The sequence below is a fragment of the Daphnia magna genome, linkage group LG2, assembly GCF_020631705.1.
Source record: "Daphnia magna isolate NIES linkage group LG2, ASM2063170v1.1, whole genome shotgun sequence".
NCBI classification, from domain to species: Eukaryota; Metazoa; Arthropoda; class Branchiopoda; order Diplostraca; family Daphniidae; genus Daphnia; species Daphnia magna.
The window spans coordinates 12,024,952-12,038,938 of NC_059183.1; the positions used below are offsets into that span (position 1 = coordinate 12,024,952).

The 13,987-nt window shown below is 40.3% G+C and overlaps 1 protein-coding gene across 5 annotated transcripts in view; it reads left to right on the forward strand.

Moving 5' to 3' along the window:
• The window catches only part of LOC116917220 (caskin-1), a 56,024-nt gene that overhangs the window by 22,536 nt on the left and 19,501 nt on the right, over positions 1–13,987 (forward strand). For 4 of the 5 annotated variants that reach the window (XM_032922611.2, XM_032922610.2, XM_032922612.2 and 1 more), the window contains 2 exons: positions 4,902–5,029; positions 5,110–5,170. In XM_032922611.2, coding sequence (XP_032778502.1) covers positions 4,902–5,029; positions 5,110–5,170 — 189 coding nt within the window. Of the gene's footprint in view, positions 1–4,901; positions 5,030–5,109; positions 5,171–10,695; positions 11,181–13,987 lie in introns of those variants that run through there. The other variant, XM_032922614.2, reaches the window with a different exon arrangement.

Here is a 13,987-nt window from a genome sequence, read left to right on the forward strand (position 1 = left end):
GGGAAAAAAAAAGGCTCACGATCTGTAGTCTTCATTGACGTAGCCACAGAAGCTAGAATAAAAGCGCTCATTAGTCTCTGAATGTGTAATTATTTATTTATTGATGGGGTCGGGGAATTACTATTTTTTATTTGGCAAAGCTCGTCGTGGGGTGGGGCTTTCCTACACCCAAAACGCATTTTTTCTTTTCTTTCTTATAGCCCATTGATTGATTAACGCAACTTGATTCAATTAAATCGTCCATCTTTTCTGTACGTGAAAATGCGGAAGTGGATTCTCCCGCATTTATTTCCTACAAAAAAAATTAAAAGGGGGGAAATCAATTTGTATGGATGGAAGAGCTTTTTGCTTGATAGTCCAGGGATTTAAAAGACTATCGGCCGTAGAGGGGATTGACAATTTCTTGTAACTCCCAGTCCTCATATAGAGATCGATGTATATTACACATAATAACTCCTCGTGTATGTGAGGTGCCGGCGGTCAGTTTTTCATTAAACGCGGCCAACCGATACATCTTGGCTGTCGGTTGAACGGAAACGGGTTACTCGTACGTGAAATTTCTTCTTCCTTTAGTCACGCGGCTAAAGAAACGGGCGTCGATTCCAATAAGCTCGTGTGTGACAGGCCTCGTCAATCTTTCCATTTGCTATCCCCCCCTTTTCTTGTAAATCCCCTTGCGGGTGTTCTTGGTTCACGATCGATTATTGGTAGGATATTATTTTATATTTCCAAACCGTCGGCAAACGATATTTATGGGGGGGACTCTTCAGTTTCTGGCCTACAATATAATGCTCCGCCTGCCTGCCACCGACAACACGATAGACAAGAGTCAGACTGACAGACATAAAAATTGAATATAAAATATATAGGGGAGAGGAGAAGAAGAAGAAGAAGAAGAAGAAGAAGAAAATGTTTAAATGAAAAGCGGACACATCGGCGGTCGTTATTCAGTCGCAGGGACGCTGTTTTCGATTATACGAATGGACTGCGTGAAAATGGAATGCCTCGTTTGAACGAAGACGAATGAAGGAAAGTCATAAAATCGTTTGAGGCCCTTTCTTTTTTTTTTTCAAACTACACGCCGCCCTGGAGGCTATTGTCACATAAATCGCCCGATATTGAAAATGTGGGGCGATGTTTGGGCCATTTTTTCTTGGGCTTCTAGCAGCATCTCTCGTTCTAGAATTTTGTTTTTTTGTGTACATCTTCCCCCCGTAGAGAGGGAGTCTCTTTTTCTTCCGTCGATCTATATTCAAATTTAGTTTTTTATCCCGAGAAAAAGAATGAAAATGCAACCTTTTCTATGTTTATATATTGGATCGTGCAGACAGAAAAAACGGTTCACTATGGAAACTTTTATTTTTTTTAATTTTTTTTTTCTTTAAAATGCATTTTCTTTCTCCATTCCAACGGGAATTTTTTGTTTTGTTTCCCCGTTCAGATTTATTTATTTTCAACCTTTTTCAGATCACTTTCTTTCGCTGGCCATAAACAGCTAATATAGTTCCACCGTCTAAACTTTTGAGTGTCTGTACATGTGTTATGGAAAGACTTCTTGTTTGTATAGGTCTACAGGGGAAACAAGAAATTTAAATGGAAATTAAAGAAGGAAATTGGGAAGAATTGTTGTAAAAACTATTGGCCGGAAATGCTCCCACTTGACATGTTATTTGGGGAGCTTTTTTTTTACGACCCTCTCTATAAAGACGAGATCAGTCAACAGCTTAAAATGCTCTTGTTATTATTAATAGTAAAGAAAAGAAAATTTTCTATTTTTAACTTTGGTGTTTTAATGTTTAATGCCAGTTTGGGTGGGCTTTTTTTCTTCCAACATTATCCCTCCTGTTGTTTTTTTTTTTCTTATAGAATATCTTGCACAAGAACACATATCATCAACTTTCCTTTTTTGGGTGTAAAAGACCCACTGTATCATTCATCTGACGCTGTTACATTACTCGCCATATACGTAACATGGTCTTACTCTGCATATCCGTGAAAAAAAAAAATGAATATTTAAGGAATAGGGCTCCTCCCTTAAATGATGAATAAACAGAGCTTAACTATCAAGCTATGACAGTTTCCTCAGACATAAAAGTCAAGTTGATCTACAGTGCATTACGCATTTTTTTTTCTCCCCCATTCCTTTTTCATCCATTTAATGAAGGGGATTTGAAATTCCCGCCCCGAAAAATATCTCTACCCTTTAGAAATTATAGGCACTTTGAATTCTGATTGCCCTTTTTCGTTGATACTTTCCATTGTGTTGAGAAGATGCAAGATCGTTAGCGCCTCTTCATTATCCCAAAAATGTTCGAAACTCGACACCATTTCGATTTTTTTTTTCCTTCAAAATTTAAAGGGCGGGATATTCAATTTCAAAATCAGGGCGTTCACCTTAGCCGTGTACATAGAATCAAATTATTGTCCAACTCTTCGTCGATTCTCGTGTTTTCCCAAAACAGCAGCACTTTGCACAGCCATTTCCACCGATGTATTTTTTCGGTGTGTATTTCGACAGGCCTTTCTATTTTCGTCAGAGTCGTGGCATATCCTTAAAAAACTGGGTAGTCTGAAAAGTGTCAAATTAAACAGAGTATCCGTACATGCAACCGCTCACAGCAGCTCTTTTCCCCCTCCACTTACTAGCGAGCCAATGGCGAAACGGCTTGTCGTAATGCAAGACACAGCGAGGGTGAAACAAGAGCAAATCTAATTAAACCATATTCCCCGTCTCCTTCACATTCTTCCCCCTTTGTTTGGCCCTGATTCGAACCTCGTACATCGAATTTCCTCCGCAGTAAGTAACTTATTTACAAGATTTATTCCGCTCATCAATAACTAAGTTTTGCGCTCAATTTTTTGTTGTTGCTTTCCTTCCCTTGTTTGACGTTGGCGATCGATACGAAAACTGTAAATTGAGATGAATTTCTTTGACGTGTAGGCGAGCGTTGAAACACGAAATAATATGTTAAACGAGGTAAACAGTTACAGTCGTGTTGAAGAGCAAGTATATATACATTACACAGTATTGGAACCGCCTGGAACACTAATTATAGATGCGCAAAGAATGCGGTGGGCTACACTGAAGGCAGACGTCCAATTTGTCCGACTTTTGTTTTTCCTTGTGGTTTTTCGTTGTTGTTGTTGTTGAAATTATTATATAGTCTACTCGTCTGTTCTCGTATTCTCTACCCATCGCTTGTTTTTGACCGCATACAACATATTTAAGTAGATGCAAGCCGCATTGTTTGTTTTCTTTTGGTGGGGGCAAGGTGGGCGCGCGTTCCAGTCTGACACGAAACTCCCAACTAATGGACGAACAGCGTGATCTGTCGAATTCTTTCCTGTCGTCTTTTTTCTTTTCTCTGCGGGAGGAAGGCATATGAAAGTCTCGTATGTAAACGATGATGAGCTTTTTTTGTGTGTCTGACCTTTTTCGAAAAACCAGGAAACATTATTTGTTTTTGATGATGGAATTGGTTCACTGGCAAGAAAAACATCAAGAGACTCATCTCCATTGAAAGATAATTATGTAAAGAATGGATACATGACGGGCTATCACTTTGCCCGGTTGATGACATTGTCATTTGCCATCCTGTCCGCCTCTTGGCTAGTTTATTTTCGAACGGGACGCCCACCACCGTCTAACTTGCATCATCGTAAAACTGCCGGTTGTTTTCTTCTTTTTATGTTTCGTATATACATTTTTTTTTTTTTTACGATCATCGGCAACAGCTGAACGTCCATGGCCGTCGCTATCAACCGTTTGGGGGTAACGAATTCACGTGCCAATGGGTCGAAAAATGTTGACAATTAAAATCATTTTTTGCGGGTGGTTTACTAGAAAAAAATTCCTGTTTGATATATCAATGGTGATGGATCGTGATAACAGCGTTGCCGTACGACACAAGACGTTGCTTATGTGGTGTAATATATACACTGCCGTTATGAAAGAGATTCAACACACCGTTCAGGAAAGGATTTTCAAAAGGAAAGAAATGATGATCGACTAGGCAATACTGTCTGCTCGGATAACCGTGAAAATCCGCTTACTTACTTTCTCCTTGTGTGGTTAAAACAGATAGAACGTGAAAAAAAAGAGAGGAAAAAAAAAAAAAAGAAAGTTCAGGTTGTTAACGAGCTCTGTGCCACTGGGGATACTAGGCGCGGAAAATCTTGTCCAGCAAATAGCCAAAAGTCCAATCCAATTTCTTGGCCGCTCATCATTTTTCACCGGAGCAAACTCCCGCGGCCGCCTTTTTTTTCCTTCTTTTCTTTCAAGATTCTTTTCAAACTGCTATAGTACAAGCCAATCTAAATGATCTTTTATGTAAGGCCTACTCGTTGTACAGCCTACAGCCTTTGCCCTCCCCCTCACATTTACTTTTATTGTATACAATATAAAAAGAGAAAAAAAAAGGATGTCAGTTTGGCCTTTTCATTCTTCGGTCTCTATACAGAAAAACAAGCGAGCAGAGGGGGTAGATTTCTGTTCACAGTGCAAGCTCTCCGATCAATAATGCGAGGCACAGCTAAGAGCAAACAAAGCACACGCAGAGATGATATCGGGACCCACGTAAGGAAGCTCCGATAACCATGTGACTCCATACATCCGTTCAGTCTCCTGTTTTTTTCCCCTCCAATGACTGGGCTTCCCAACTAATGAAATCTGCATGGTTTTCTTGGTACACATAGACGAACGCACATGTCTCATTGGATTTGTCTTTTCGATTTTTTTGGGGGGGTCGCTCAACCAAACAGAAAATGTTTGACCGCTATCTAGACCGTAGAATATCGATTACTGTCAAAATTGCTCGATGGTTTCGTCATCCATCAATTTGTTATTCAATAATTCCAGCTAACGTGATTTGTTTTCCAATTTGTTTTTTCTGCTTTGGCAGTTTTGATCAACGAGGATCAAGCGCCATCTCGTGACCGCGCATTAACACGGCCGGCTAGCAGCGTCTTCCGCCGATCGCTTCTCTTCCGCAAATCCGGCGTTCCGGCCGGAATCAGTAAAAACCACCAAGTAAGAATTAAATTAAAATCGAAATGAAACGTTTACAATGTATCTCTAATGTTTTTTTGTTTGTTTTTTTTTAATTGTAGAGCGTGGATTCGCTGGCCGTCACGCGAGAAGAAAGTCGATCCGTGTCCAAAAGTCAGTCCGGTAAGTCATTCACACCCCTCAATTCGCATCATTCACATAAATATTCAATTATTCATGCATGACTTTCAATGTTTTTGTTTATCCTCGTGTTGCGCTCGTGCTCCCGCTTCGTTGTGCGTGTTTATCATAATAATGCGATATACTACCTTTGACCTGAATGAATAACTTTAAAAAAGGGGGCATTTGCGTATGCCGTGTATATATTATTTTTTTTTTTTTTTTTGCGGAGTCCAAAAAAAATGGCCATTCCATATAGGCAAACAAAACGTGCCGGAGCATTAGGATACAGTTCAATAGTGTTTGTCTCTCTCTCCCTTTTTTTTCATGAATTCTCGCAGCGGTAGTAGGAAGCAACACGGTGGAGAATGATTTGTCAGTCACCGTGCGATGATTCTGATGTTTTTGCTGCAGTTTTTTTCTTCACATTAGCATAGCAAAAGTGAAACGTGACTGTGAATATAACGGATGATTTAACGGGCGTCCGCTAGTGGAGCTTTTGGGTCGCAAACATCCGTGTGGATTGGTATCTCTTACATAAATCGAGAGCACAGCTTTACATGGCGGATGCGCCACCTTTTAAAACTCTTGTCAAATAAAAATGTTGTTGAAGATGGTGAATGTTGCATCGTTCGATCGCACAGCTGGTGGAACTTTTTTTTCAATGCACCAAACAAAAAGAGAGAGACTTTCTAATTCAATTCATTTTGAACGAGAAATATCACGTCATTACAAGCGATAAGTAATGAAAGTTGGATATTGTTTCCATTAGACTTTGATAGCAGCTAGTGGGATAACTAATTCCATAAAGGTGAAACTGGAAAAAAAAAAATGCAAAAATTGAAGACTATCAATTGTGAATAGCCCGCCAGTGGCCGTGCTGCGAGTGTGCCATTGTGGAAATTCGATTCGTCATTGGATCTTGCCATTTATTATTATTATTATTTGAAAGTCAGCCGAGCGCGTTCGTGATGATGACCGATCTTTTGTTGCTCTTTTCTCTAATACTCAATATTTCATGATTTTTATTATTATTATTTCCTTTTGTACCACGGAGAACGAAGCTGGTCACGATTCGTTTCCTTTTGTGAAATTGTCCATCGATTGCTTTCCGGCTAAAAATGAGAAGACGGCCAATGTCACGATTGACCCAGCAAGAGTCTACCGCCGGTCACCATCCGGACTGCCGTGTTTCCTTCCGATCCAAATCCAATGGAGCACTTTACTTGCTTTGGCCTTTTGGCCACGTGCCCTTTTAGAAGCCTCACTTCTCTTTTGATCCCCACTATTCAAATCATTCTCTCCATATTTAATGATGACCAACACTGTGCGAAAGACCAATCGAATCCAGTGAGTCCATCACTCTATTGATTCAATCAACAGTGGCCCCCCCCCCCCGCCTGGGCGACTTTGGTGTGTTTTCGGTCCAGTAAATATAACGCTCCTGCTAAAGGCAATCCAAATGGGTATGAAATGATTGAGTGGCGCGTGAGCTTAAATAACAGGAATGATATCATCTCTCCAAAGTTTGTGCGATGCCCTTTAAACTATTGCTGTCGATGCGAGCGAAGTTTGTCTAACTGCATCAGCGCGAGCTCGGCATTTATCAAGTTGACATCATCAGGGTTCAAAAGTTCGAGAGGCCGATGAACAATTTTTTCTAGAGCATCGAATATCGTAGCTCTGACGTCCTTCGTGAGACATCCAACTTTTTTTTTTCGCTGAACGTAGACGAATAGACTCCATAAGGCCCTCTTATCAACACGTCGGACCCAAATCTCAAAACTATTCGCCGAGATCCGTGTTGGCATTTTATCGTACCACTTCGAAATGGATATACATTGAAAATACATCAATCTTGACAAGGACACACAGATGCGGAATCCCATGAAAAAGAAAAGAGGAGATCGTTCGAATAAAATGGGGTTAGCAAAATTCAAACATATGTCGATGTTATAATATACGTAAGGAAACCAGCTGCGTTTTCATTATGCCAGTGCACCGGGGGTTTTTAGGTGAAGATTGGGGGGAGGATTTGGTCATCTGTCAACGGTTTCATCAGGTCACCCAAAAAGTCAATCAACACCCAACCATTTGCCATGCTGTCGCATTTTTCCCTGTCTTTTATCCTTATGTATGTGGGAGTGAATGAGACCCCCCTCGCAGGAAAAAAAAAAGTTTTTTTTTTTTTTTAGTTTAGGACACCCTCCTAAATAAGACTGCCAGAGGAATGGGGGCATTAGTTCTTGTTGAAAAGATGGACTACCCGCAAAAGCCATTCAAAAAGAGCTCCGAAACAGCTGCTCCCTTTTTCTTTTGACTCTCGTTACATGTGTGACATGTCCATCGTTTGCCAATACATTTCTCATTGAACTGTTCACTGACAAGAGTTAAAAAAAAAAAAAAAAGAGTTATCTTTGAAAGACAAAAAGATGAATATGTGAAACTGGTATTCCAGAAATCTGAGATGACGCAATGTACATAGAATTACTCACTACGATATTTATTGATTTCTGAGCGTTGCTTGGAAAATGTGGGCGAGTCCTTTTCTCCCTATCCGCAGGGGTAACACCCAAGCAACACCTCAGATGTGTTTTCTAAATCTGCGTCTAAATAAAAAGATATAAAGAACCAGTTGAAAGGTGTCGTGAATAGCCTCCAGTCTCTCTCTCTCTCTCTCTGTAAACTTCCCAGCAACAGCTGAAGTTGACGTGTTTACGAACCCCTTTCACCTTGTAAAAACCTTAGCGTCGTCCTTATGCATTTCTTAAATTGAACATTTCACTCGACGTTTCCCGCTTTTCTTCATTAGTCGTTAAGGTTGTTGATAAAGTAGTTTGATAAACATGCACAAAACGTCAGCCAGAACTGAGATACGAATAACGCGATCAATAATTCATCAAACAGGTCCCTGTTGCCATAAGAGTTCTCCACTTCTCGATTAGTTTGTAAAATATGCACACTAATGAAAATAGACGACAGCGAATATGGAAATAAGGGAGAAAAATTGAATGGCGAAAAAAAGGCAACAGATTTTTATTGACAAGGTTTCCTTTTTTTATGTAAGTTTAATTTACATCGTTTTTCCATTTGTAATCTCGATCCGTTTTACAAAAAAAAAAAAAAAAATCTATAAAAAGCATTCCACCGTGAAAAAATCAACCTGTTACGAAAAAACCTTGTGCGCTGGTATGTTGAAACTAGTCGTGTTACGGGCAATGTTCCAGAACTGCGGATAACAAATAAAAAGGTATTAGACCTACATCATAGAGTTATATATGCTTTCCATCGCCAAGGGGGGATACGGATACCCCATCTTTTTATTACGATCTCTCCGTTTACAATAAAAATACGTAAAAGGTTGGATGGAACACCCTCGGACGCTATGCAATCTTTTTTCATAATGTCAACCATTTTCCGGTTCGTTGCGCTTTCCCGTCGTTGGCTTTCGCAATTTTCAATTCTCTTTTGTTTCCCTTTTGCGTGTGCTGTGTATTTGTTTACGACCGACAGCACCGCCATCTGTTGAGAATAGCTTTCACCTTGTGACTGTGGCCAATGGCTCCAGCACACACACATCACAACACAATTCGAAAAGTCACGATTCGAATTGAAAAATGATAGGTTTGCATGGGTCCAGCCATTAGCACGTTTTCCTAATCATTTTGTTTTTCTCTGAACTCACCCCGCCCAGATTATTAGTCAAGATACACATTGCCAAGTCTGAGAAAAGTAAACAAAAGGGAAAAGATATATAACATCCGTCTAAGCGAAAATTGATTGAGCTGTTATTTCGGGACTGACATACACATAACCTTGACTCGCGCCTTATTTTGCGTGTGTATCTGTTTTGTATAATAAACTATAAGTTTTTCTTTTTCCCTACGAGTTGAGCATGACGTTACGATCGTACGATCGTGAAACCCTATCACGCGGTGTAAGGAAAATGAAAAAAAAACAACAACAAAAAACCAAATACGACATAAGGAAAATCATCATAAAAAAAGACGGGGGGAATGAAAACATGGCTTTCTGTCTTTTGTTTATCTGACGAAAAAACTCGGCGGGGGTTTCACTCCAAACCTCTCCCCCAAGAAGTACGAAATCATCGGGAGGGAATACAAATCGAACCGGCAGCCCAAAACGTGGGCATAAAAATGACCCATTGGTCAACTCAACCAAGAACAAGAAAAAAAGAAACGATGACTTACGGATGATTCTAATTTGGTTCTTTTGTTCAATCAACAAAAGAAAGAGGGAGAGGTAACGTAAAAGATAAACATGTCGGACAGGTGTGCGTTTGTTTTTTTTTTTCCTCCAGGGCTTTTTGGGAAAAAATAAATAAACTGTCAAATGTTTTTTTAACATTCGTTTTGGAGCCCGTGCTTCCGTGAAACCTGGAACAAATTAACGCCCTGCAATTATTCTGGAAAGGAACGAGGTTCAAATTCACCTGCTGCTGCTTGCGACAGCTGCATTAGTACATGACGAAACAAAATAAAACAAAAAGTTGAGAAATATGTATAAACAAAAGACAAAAATAGAGAACCTAGACTTCCATTCCAACCCTCTCAAACAGAACGCACACCGTTCAAAATGGCTGACGGTGTGGTCAATCGCGAAACATCCGGGACTTTATACGCAGACAGAAAAAAAGAGACCAAACAGAAACGGATGTTCAATTTTAGGGAAAACACGAGCGCGTTCATCCATGACCCTAGTTCATCTCATGGATGAGCTGGTTTCCATTTGTAAAGGTCAGCACATCGTTACAAGTTCGTGGCTCTAAATCGATTGAAAAAGTAAGAGTTGGCAAAGTAGTTTTTGGCAGCTGATTATGGAGGGCTGTGTGGGCACAAACCAGAGACGGAACACGTGGCTTCTGGAGATAAAAATGACGGATGCTTCTAAAACTCAAGGTTGAACGAATACAGAGACGAAGAGAACTGGACGAAAGTAAACGACAAAAGAGAAAACGAAAAAAGCCCCTCGTGTATATGCATAGTCTATTTGTCTGTGTAATATTTTTCCTCACAAAATGTTTTCCAGAGGCAGAGGTTACTTTTCTTTTCTTCTTGGTTCGCTTTTTATTTAACCCCCCCTTCCATCTTTTCCATTCCTCCTCAGGGGATTCTGAAAACTTCCCTCCAAAAAAAAAAAAGCAAGGTTCCTTTCTTCTATATAGCATACTATCCGCCATTTTGGGTCTGCTTTGATTGACCAGATGCGATCATGGTCATGACCCCCTCTTCCCTATCTCTCGTGAAGAAAACAAAATTCTACTTTGCTGAACTTTGAATCTAAATTATTTTTGATTAGTTCTCCAAATTTAATTTTTTTTATTTTTCAATTTAAAAATAAATACGTCAGTATCATTTTACTGAAATTCAGATAGTAACATTTACTCTAGCACGAAAAACAAAATGCAATGCTGTGCTTTGATTTTGGCTTGACGCATTGGCCCATTTTTCCCCCCCCTTCAACTGCCTCCAACTGGAGCCAACGGCTCACAGTTTTATTGTCCGGCGCGTTGTGGTTGGAAGGGGAGAGAAAAACTTCTGGTCTCCTCCCCTCGTGGCTCTCTCTCTCTCTCTCTCTCTCTCGCAAGTCTCTGTGTTAAAAGAGAAATAAAACAGGATATACACAAGGCGAACACGCCAAACAGACTCTACGCTTTCATTCCCAAGTTGCCACTGAGCCGGACCAGTCACTCGTATTCCTCTCTCTCTTTTGAAAAATTACTTTATTCTCGTGTGTTTATGTGGTGGTTTGGTGGTGCGGTGTGTGTGTTGGAAAGTCAAGTGAAGAGAGAGTGAGGGTAGAATATTTTTTTGTGGATATCGCTAAACCGACGACCAACTTCATTTTTTGTTGTTGCTGATAAGGAGAAATCAAAACTTATTTTTCTCGAAGGGGAAATGTTTTCAGTGCAATAAGTGAATCCACATGCCCCAGAAGCAGCTGCCTTGCTGCTTTTTATTACAACCGATTGGAAACATGAGGAAATTACCCGGTAAGTTTTTTTCATCCCTCCTTTAATTGTTTTGTTTTTTTGGGCTTTTAAAGAAAGCCAATGATTATCCCTTCTTTCCGATTGGTGATTTTTGAGAACTGCAATCGTTCGATGGTTTGGCACTGATACGAGATGCTTTTCCGGTCTGTTGAAAGGGATCAGGTGACCTTCTTTAGTTTGTTGGGGAATGGTATTTCTTTCTCCATGATGGTCTGAATGACTTAGTTTTTTAAGTGGGAAGCTCGTCACGTTGCGTTGCTCACGCCATACCAAACTATCGAATGCCGTTGATTGATTAGCACTAGGAACGTGTGGTGGAAGAGACACCCACCCACGCCCTCAGCTAACTCGAGCTGACATCTTTCTAACTTGTCAGAATCTGAAGAGATAGAAAAAGGACTCTTCTCATCGTTCATCCAATTGATCGCATTAGAGTCCCCCATCTGTCTCCCTTTTTAAAGTTGATGTCTTTTATTTTTCCTTAAAAAGAAAAACGTGTAAAACATTTCCAGACACTTTATTTCTTGTCCCTTTGAAAAAAGAAGAAGAAGAAAAAAGATGGGATGTTACGGATAACGTGTCATTTCTGTCAAAGAGTCGCCAGAATCCCGTTTTGATGGGGAAAAAAAAAAACTAAAGAGCTAGTTTCATTTTTTCTTCTTCTTTTCTGTTCAAGTGTGTGATCTCGGAACAGGTATAATAATGCAAAAGGTGCTGTATAATTGAATGGGCTCCCCCCTCCGTACGATGAATTTCTTCTTCCTCTTCCTTCAGGTGTGTGTAGAAACGACACAACTACATTCATGTTTTATTCATCCCCTTTTTTTCCCGGTGATTCAGGTTCCATATTTTTTTTTTGTTTCTCTTACTTTCCTCAGCGTCGTTCACATATTTGTGAGTTACAAATAAATCCATCTGCTCCTAGCATTTTTCTCTTTCACGAACCACTAGCTCCAAAGTGTGTGTATATGTCTGTGGTTTTTGGTTTAGAAGAAGGCGGAGGGTGTCTGGTTTTCTTTTGAACACAAGACCTGTTTCATTGAACAAGCCCGATAGGAAAAATATACACACCCACACACACACACACACACACAGATGGAGGGCTAAAAAAAATTTCCTTTTTTTTTTTTTAAAGGCCACTTTTGCCTCGGTTCTTTTGGTCGGTTTCATTTCAGTCGATTGATCCTCAAAAAAGAAAAGAACATTCTCTCTGCATCCTGTTGCAATGTACACATACACACATACGTACCTTCTGTTCGATTTTTTATTCCTATTTACTTAATGACGCAAAAGATTTTTGGGTGGGTGAAGCTGTTTCTACGTCCCATAAAATGGCGATGACCTTGCCGTGTGTGCCGTCTGTCTCTACGTGCCTTGCCGCTTTCTATAGATTCGTTGACTCTTTTGTAATTTCTTTTGGAAGATGGGGAAACATTTTGTGGAAAAAAGAAAATCTCTTTCGCAACGGTTCCTCTGTGTGTGATCTTGTCGAGGTGCTGTGTGATGAATCGGAGTAGAAAGAAGAACAGGAAGGGGAAAAAAAGGACGAATGTGACAAGCGTGAAGAGCATCAGTTCCGGTTGTTGGGTATAAAAATAAATCTGAGCTACATCTACGCAGCGAAACAAACGAGAAAGAGATGTGTGATATCTTCGCTCTGCTCATGCAATCCGCTCATCTAACAGTTGAGCATAACCACACAATCTGTTTCCTCCCTCATCTGTGAGCTGGTTGCATTTCACTGTGCACTTGGAGTTTAGGGACGGCCATTGGGGGGTGGGCCGGATGAATCGGACGATAATTTTTTTTTTTTTTGCAACGTAATCTGTGGTAGTCCAGGATGATGATGAACTTGGGGCTTCCGGGGGCTTCACTCTTTTCTGGGTTGCGGTTAACGATCGTAATCAGGTTTCCTTCACTTTTCATAAATGCAAGATGATGATGGCAGGGCACACCAAACGTACGAGTAATCTGATCTACCTCGTGTTTTTTGTTTTTTTCATTTCTTTGACTGACCAACCTAACTGGATCGTGTCGTGGAAGCCAATGATACGGGTTTTCCTGCTTTCATAGAAAAGAAGAAAACAAAAATTATCGGCTATCTTTACACTCCTCCTCTCTTCTTCTTAATGCGCATAATGTGTGTATGTTGTCTTTTCTTTTTTTCTTCCATAGAGAGGGGGGAAAAAAAGAGCCTTTTAGTTTTTATGCTCTTGTGAGCAATTCAATTCACGATTCGGGCGTTTATCCTACCATACCAAGGCCAGATAATTTTTTGTTTCGCCTCTCTTCTTTTTTTTTATCAAACAACAAACGCAATCAAGCGCAGACGTGGGGGGGACTCGTTTTTATTCGTGAGCGCATTATAATAACGAGTTGAAGAAGAAGAAGAATCAGTCGGAATGACGGATACAGGTTTTTGGTTACCATGACAACACATGTACCCGCATTTTTCGCTTTTCATCCCCATCTAGAAACACATTTTTTTTTTTCGCTTTTTCTTTGTTATTCTTCAAGGAGGGAACGAAGAAGATGGAAAACCGCACATCATTCACGATTCTCTTTTGTTTCCAAAAGACAAGCCTATTGTTGTTGTTTTCTGTACGTTATATAGGTAGATGTCGTGTGCGTTGTTTGTGCGTGCTGTCCAGTGGAACCGTTACGTGATCCCATCGTTTGTTTACAGAAAAGTCGCATCTCTTACGGACACATAGACAAGAGGGAGAGAAAGCGGGGCTGTCACGACTGGCACGGCCCACTCACGGCTCACAAGGCCGTGCCCTGTTGCCATCTGTCAAAAAAAAAAA